Below are 7,748 nucleotides of genomic sequence, written 5' to 3'. Positions count from 1 at the left end.
GTTCAGCAGATCATTTAGGCAGTTTGAGGTCCCTTGGAATGAAGGAGCAGAAGAGTGGGCAGGTATATACGCACACTGAAGGAGCTGGACTGTTTCATGTGGCTCTGACTAGCAGAACAAAGGTGGATAGTGTCCTTCTTGGCAAACTGGGTGCCCTGACTTCATTCTTACTGGCTTAAACACTGCAAATGGAAGTACAGGGAGTTAGTGCCATCTCTGTCTCTTCAAATAACAAAGTAACAGGTTGTAAGGATCTACATGCCCAGAATTTAGAGGGATCCATGTTTCTGTTTGCAGGAAGGATGTTAAGGCCAGAAACCGAAGTGTTGTTTGGTTTTTGTTTGCTTGTTTGACTAGGATTTCTTTTATGAAGACATGGAACTTCTAACAGAGAAACTAAGAGCTCTGGCTACTGATGGAAACAAGCACCGAGCCAAAGTAGATAAAAGAAAGCAGCGATCCGTCTTCAGAGATGTTCTAAGAGCTGTTGAGGTGATTCTTCTGTCTGCCTTTGAATCCTGGCATTTGTAACTATGTAGTATACAATTTAATGAGAATTATTTTATTATAAAATAGAATTACTGTTTAAGTGAAAGCAACAGGGAAAAATTCCATTTCAAATTCTGATCATTTATGCAAAATACAACTGCATCCTAGGAATGTAGAACAAAAATGTTTACTTCATTTATTTTGCTCCAAACGACTTCCATACTGAAGAGTATTTTTTTCTGTAAAGAAGAGCAGATTTTTTTTTTGTAGAAAACTTTGTAGGACATCTGAATTAGTGTCCTGAATTCTGTGGAAAGGTTTATTGTAAAATCTCTTACTGAACTGCTGTGCATAATAAACAAAAAGCAACTTAGTAAGATGTTGCCAAATGGCATCTCGTCAGAGGCCAAAGAAGCATTTGTGTATGGAGGGGAGCTGTTGTCCTAACTGTTGTGCTGTAATCATCTGGTTTTCCATATCCAGATTAAGAGAACAGTACACAAAACAGGATCTAAAAATACTTGACATACTTGAGATAACTTCTGAGTAAAGCCTCTAAGACAAATGTCAAACTTTGATCACTTTAATGGATTATTTGTTGTCTTACACTTTTCAAACTAGATTTTTTACTTGTCGGATAATTACTACTTACATTGCTGTGTGGGTAAGACCAACTAAATACTAGTTGACATCAGAATAGTTAAACATCTTGGAAGCTGAGGAGAGGGCTTTGAAGTGATTTGAAGTCACCTTTGAGATTCTGACTGTAGAAGGAGTCACTCATTAGAGTCACTCATCAGCACTCCTTACATTCCATTGTCACAAATGTAGCTGCTGCACTTGAAAGGTGGAGACTAAATGAGGCTTATAAATGGGCTGAAAGGTGACTCCTGCACTCAGAACTGTTTTTTTCTGGAGATAAGTCCAATTCTTAAAAGTCATTTTAAGATGAAAGTTCAGTGTTCTTTTTTTAAATGCTTTCTGACCTGAAGAATGTCAGCTTCAAGTCTTACATGATATTTAACTTCAGGTGTGTGAACAAATACAATACTTGTTATATGCATATTATATTATTTGGAAGCTTTGGTGTGCCAATGAGTTATATACATTTTCTAATACAAATGACTGTTTAAATTAAAGTTATGTATGTTCTCTCCTTTAATTCTCAATAGGAGCGTGACTTTCCTACAGAGATGGTTAAGTTTGGACCTGAGCGCATGTATATTGACTGCTGGGTTAAAAAACAAACTTATGATACCTTCAAGGAGATTCTGGGGTCGGGAATGCAATATCATTTGCAGGTGAGCTGCTGTTTGATACATGTTCAGACTGTAGTTCTCTGGCTGGCTTCTTTGTAGTTACACAGTTATGAGTAGGACTTTGTGAAATAATGGGTTTTGCATTAGAAGTGTTAAAGGATAGCACTTTCAAAATGAACTACAGTGAGCTAGAACTGTCTGGGTGAGCTGCCTCTGAGTTGTGGCCTGGGTGTGCTGGGTTAGCAATTAGAAGACTTCTTCAAGAAGTCAGAGATGCAAGCTGAGTATCTTCGCTTCAGGGTTTTCCCTGAATTCTTACGCTTTCAGCAGAGTGGTGTAGTCACCTGGCTGCTATAAGGCTGTCTGTCTCCTCCCTTCCTGGTCAAGCCTGTAAAAAGGAATGCAAAGTTTTAGTCAAAAATAACAAACACAACTTGCAGCCCAGTGATGACAGCATTGCAGAAGGGAGGAGATAAGTCCTTATCTCTATTCCTGGAACTGGTTGTTCACCAGTCATCTGTTTGGATATGTAGTAGAAGCAGGAACTCTGACTTAGGAGTGTACACTCCCAAACTGCTATGATCATGGGGTTAAAGTCTTCAATTCAGTGTCAATTGAATTTCTTAGGACTAAGGGAGCCCAGACATGTGGCAGATATTTTAAATCGCACGTTTGCAGACAGATATTTTTTAAATGGTTGTGTTTTTAAAGCATACAGATCTGTGTCCAGTGACCTAATCTTGTGTAGATGATGTAACACAACAGTGTCTAATTTGTTGGTACAAAAAATTCAATGTGGGGGTGGTAGCTGCCTCTATCTTAAGAGGGCAGTTGTAGTTCTTAGCCTTATTATGATAAAGTTTTTCCTGGCTTATTTGCAAAAGATACTAAGATGTGCAGGAAATTGCTACTATTTTTTACTGGAAAACTTGATATGTAACAGTAGTCATCTTTGGAGACTTGATAATCGCAGTAGAAACTGATCATTTGATGTGTTTCTTCTTCAGTCAAATGACTTTCTTCGGAACGTGTTTGAGCTTGGTCCACCAGTAATGCTGGATGCTGCAACTCTTAAAACAATGAAGATATCCCGTTTTGAAAGGGTAGGTTATTGCACCTTAATGTATTTACTTCATACCATTTAATTCAGGTGAAATATATTGGTGTATTCCAAACAGGCTCTTCAGAAGCTGTCATCTTTAAACTTGCCACTTCAGTTCTAACAGTGCCCTATATTGTTCTGAATGAAACCAAACCTTGTTTATATGTCTCTTGGAGCTCGTATTTTAGATTTTTTTTTTCCACTGGGCACATGCCTGCTACTGCTTCCAGGAGAGTCTGAAGGTTGACTTGGTGGCTGATTGGTACCAGATTCATGCTCCATGTATGTGAAACTTGGGTTTACTGAGTTTAATCCAGGGGGCAACCTTAATCTACATTACGTCTGTATGATACTCAAGACTGACAGGCTTACAGAATTGCTCCTAGCTCAGCCTTTCTCATACAGTCCAAGTTTCTTTTAAATGTATATGTGTTAAAAGGAATCGGCCTTTGGTTCAAATGTATCACACTATCAATTTCAGAAGGCCTACCAATTTACTTCAGAGATGAATCAAAATATATTTTCAGCTGTTTCTAAACTTAAAAAAAATCTCTGAAGTACATAAAACTTTTGAACATCTGTGATTCATTTCTCCTTTTATTTTGCAGCACTTGTACAACTCTGCAGCATTCAAGGCTCGGACGAAGGCTAGAAGTAAATGCCGTGATAAAAGAGCAGATGTGGGGGAGTTTTTCTAGATCTCCTTTTCCATGGGGTTCAATTTTAAATATTTCATAATTAAAATAGATTTGTAACCTTTAGGTGATTTTTTTAAAAATTTCTGTACTCACAGTTTACACTTGTGCACAGGAATGTGTAAAATCTGTAAATATAATGCATGTTGTTGCTTAGTTGCATATACATTGTATATAGCTTGATGGGTGCAGGGATACGTTATAACGCCTGCATTAGATGCAATTGCTCCAAAGGTTGAATATATTATAACTGAACTGTTAAATGGGGGGGATAATCGTAGTGAAATGCTGTGTGTCAGACTGGATTCCTTACTTTATATTAAGGTAAATTTAATGAATTCATTGACCAGATGTTTTGGTAAGAATGTGCTAATATGAAAAGAAACTCTTTCATGTGAATTTATTTTAATAACTCTTCAGTGGCAGATGGGCAAAGAGATTTCTACAATGCGGCTTTATCCTGAAGCAGGCTATGAAGTTCAGTTACCTGCAGTTACAGTGAAGTAGTGAATGATGAGTACTTGCCTCAATGTAAAATAAAAACAAGATCCTCATGTTCTGAAATTGGATGTTTAATTTTTGCAATAAACATGTTTCCCGTTGCTTACTTTCTGTGTAGCAGTGATTACTACATGAATGAAAAGCTGGAACGCTAGCAAAACCTAAAGGCTGAAACAGATGGGTTGGTTGGTTGCCTGTTCAGACATGTGGTTGGGTAGTCTCAATGTTATTAGCAGATGTACATAAAACAGTATCTTGCTGTGTTTCAAAGGTATAGCTTATTTACGTATGGTCTGCACAATGGCCTACTGGTGATTTGTCATTGCTTTTGTAATTGTCAAATGTTTCCTGGTTCTGGTACTACAAAACAAGTGTGTCCCTTATCCCGCAGGAGCCACCCCAGCTGCCCTGTTTTCATCATGTTGAGAACTACTTCCCTACCCTCAGTTTCTGGCTCCAGAGGACTGAAATGTGCCAGTAACTGACAACTGGTTTTCTTAGGGGTGATGGGGAGGTTATGTAATAAAGATGCTGCAACTGAGATAGCTGGAGCTTCTGAACTGCAAGATCTAGAAATAAAAGTGCTTGTTAGAATAAACATTCTTGAAACTGTAGGACAAGTTATCAGCAGAGGAAGTAAACTTTATACCCAAAAACAACCCCACCCCACGCACTGAAAACTACTGCTTGCTCTGATAAGGGAAAGTTTGGTTTGGTTTTTTCCTTTAGTTTCAGATTATAGCAGAAACTATTCCAGAAAAACCATACATGCTAAGTGGTTGTACCTTCTAACTTGAATTATTTGAGGGGAGGGGGAAGTATTATGTAAGACTCTGTTTGGCTTATGAAAATGATTACTCAGACTACACCAGGGCCTTCAACTGAAACCTGTGCTGCTATTGACATGTGTTGTCAGTGTTTGTCACACAAGTGGAGAAGAAACTTCTGATCCTTGAAGGTGGTGTGTTTGCTCAGCCCTAGATGTTGCCCCTATGAGCTAAACTGTTCCCACAGGCCTGCTGGTGTCTCCCATGGCTTCTGAGTGGCTGTCTTTGGTACATTTTGCTGGTGTAAAATGGCACTTTCCTTAGCTTGCTGTCCAGCCAGTATTTTGCAGTATTGCTTTCTGCAGCACCTCCTGGCAGTGGCCAAGCATGTGGTTGCCCTTTCCCACATTATACTGCAGCTCTCACCCACAAGTGACAAGGATGATTTCCAAGGCTGTTTGAGGGGAGAGGGGCTTTTTTTGCTGCCCTACACAAATTTGATGGGTTTGGAGACATCTTCAGGCTTAGACTAGGAGAGGCCTGGGTCTTTGTCTTCCAACTGGAATGGTGTCAGGGATGGAGGTGACTTTTTTTTTTCCCTGGCTTGCACATTCTCATTTGGAGGGAGGACTTTCAGGAGACCCCTGCAGAAAAAGAGCAAGCTTGTTATGTCTGCACTACTGGCCCAGCTACTCAGACTGGGCAGCAGCAGAGCTTGTCAGCTTGGGATAGGAAACGATGAGTCAGAAGATGTATCCTCTCTGTTGTTTTCTGAAAGAAAAATACATTTATTGTCTTTTTAAATGGGTTCAAAATTTTAGACACAAAGAATGGCTTCAGAAATGATTTGTTATTTGAGCCATGGTCCCTTTGTGTAAGCATCAGCCGCCTGTCGTTACAGTGTGCTGTAACATGTTCTGCAACATCGGCACCAAAAAAACAGTGATGGAGAGAGCTGTCTGCAAAGGAGCAATTGCCACTGCTCGCCAACAGTCATCCTCTGGGAAAGCAGGCACAGAGGTGACCGTTCTTCTTGTTGAGTCCAGATATCCTCGGTGAGGAGAGAGGTACCTGCACAGTGTGCTCAGCACCACCCTGCATGCTTCAGGACGACTTTTCCCAGCTGTAACAATAATTCTCATTTCATATCAGAACCTTTTCTCCTTAGTGTCCTCAGGCCAGTGCCAGGCTCAGCTGAGTGGATGTGGTGCAGTGGAAGAAAGGGTGTCAGTCCCAGGCTCTGCTTCCCGTGTTGCTTTTACTTAACCTACAGATTGAAATAAATTTATATAAAGGTCTGGGAGCAGGACCAGACCAGCAGGTTCCCCCACTTCCAGTCAAGACCCTTCAGCATAAGATTAGAGAAACAGGCTGTTTTTTTTCTAGTCTATGCCTTTAAAGTACTCATAGCTGCAATACTGTAGATATGACTCTTCTGCATAGCAAACTGGTTACTCATAGCTACAGTGTTCTAGATATGACTCTTCTGCAGAGCAAATGAGTTTTAAAAAGGCATCATAGACCAAAAGGTAAGTGAAATATTGATCATCAGTTAACAAACCTCATTCTCCATGATAGGATACTATCATAATAATTCAAGTACAATAAAAAAGAGCTGTGTATGTGTTGATTTCTTTTTGAAGAGATCAATCGTGTGGAGTCAGTATACTCAGCCAAGATGAACTCTAAATATAGATTGGAAGGGACAGTCTGTTTCATAGCTGCCTTCATGGATCCTGCAGGAACTGACAGGTTCCTATGGGTCTAAAAGTAAAGAGAGGAGTTTTCTTCAGGTGATTTTCTGGCTGATTTCTTCCATACTGGTGTATTACCTGCACGTGGTTATGTTGTAAGTAACTTTTCATTCTCCTGGTTTTTATTTCCTTTTAGACTTGATTGTTTTCCATTTTTTCTGTGGAACATTTTCAGTGTATTCTCACTGAAGTGCTGATTTTACCACAACCTAAGGAGAAATGTAAAAGTTGAAAGGGGAAAAAAGTCTTTAAGCAAGGTTAAAGTACAGGACAGAGAAACTCCAAAATCCACAAAATTTAGATTAGTTTGTTGTGAAAATAGTCAGTACTTCTGATCAGTGATACCGATTCCTGTATCCTCTCTCTGTTGTTTGGCATGTCAATGAAGAAAAAACCAAATAAAGGTAGTACAGACTTTGTTGAACTAATAATAATGAATATATCCACTGTGGCTACATGCACAGTGAGGAAATAAGTTTTAAATAATTAATAATGAATGCAGAAATATGCAATTCATCATATTAATGAATCAAAGGTACTCACTTAGCTCAAGTTTCTAAGAAGAGTTTTCCCTGAAGTTGCAGGGAGGTACTAATCAAAATACTCCTGAGAAACCACTGCTCTTTGGAAGCTAAAAATAACCCAAAGCCCCTGTGCACAACGTGGTAACGTTTAGCCTGCTGTTGTTGAAACACAGCTCCATGGTGCTTGCGGGTGGCCACGGATGTGCTTGTGGGGAGGCCGCAGAGTCGGTGCTGGTGGTGATGTGGCTCAGACTGAGCTGCCTGGCACCATGCGACCTTCAGGGGAGTGACAGTGGATGCGGCCACTCGGCCTGAAAGTATGGCCACACACCTAAAAATCACACTCGAGGTAAGGGTAATGACTGGTATGCCAGCTTTTCTACCTTACCTTTGTATTTTGCAGCAACCATTCTGAACAGAGAGAAAAAATAAGCTATAATCTTTTCTTACACTCTATTAAGATATAAAGGATATATAAAAGATATAAAAGAGATCTAAAAGTACACACGTTGTCTGTGAATGCCCATCATCAGGGAATGAACCCCATCATCAGGAGTGATTGAAGCTCTTTTCTGGCCTATTGAGGCTTGGTGAATGTTTACTTGGCTGTGTGCTCAAATTTGGGGGAATTATGACAATCTTCTGCATTTGGTTTGA

At 39.7% G+C, this 7,748-nt stretch overlaps 1 protein-coding gene across 1 annotated transcript in view; it reads left to right on the top strand.

Moving 5' to 3' along the window:
* Positions 1-3,610, top strand: part of IFRD1 (interferon-related developmental regulator 1) — a 9,220-nt gene extending 5,610 nt beyond the window's left edge. The window contains exons 8-11 of the mRNA XM_010187131.1: positions 358-492; positions 1,662-1,790; positions 2,756-2,851; positions 3,459-3,610. Of these exons, the coding sequence (XP_010185433.1) occupies positions 358-492; positions 1,662-1,790; positions 2,756-2,851; positions 3,459-3,548 (450 nt within the window). The 3' untranslated portion in view covers positions 3,549-3,610. The remainder of the gene's footprint in view (positions 1-357; positions 493-1,661; positions 1,791-2,755; positions 2,852-3,458) is intronic.
* The last annotated feature ends 4,138 nt before the right edge of the window (positions 3,611-7,748 follow it).

The sequence above is a fragment of the Mesitornis unicolor genome, unplaced genomic scaffold (assembly GCF_000695765.1).
Source record: "Mesitornis unicolor isolate BGI_N332 unplaced genomic scaffold, ASM69576v1 scaffold47066, whole genome shotgun sequence".
Classification (NCBI taxonomy): domain Eukaryota; kingdom Metazoa; phylum Chordata; class Aves; order Mesitornithiformes; family Mesitornithidae; genus Mesitornis; species Mesitornis unicolor.
Note: the sequence above shows the minus strand (reverse complement) of the source record. Positions and strands in the feature narration are given on the sequence as shown.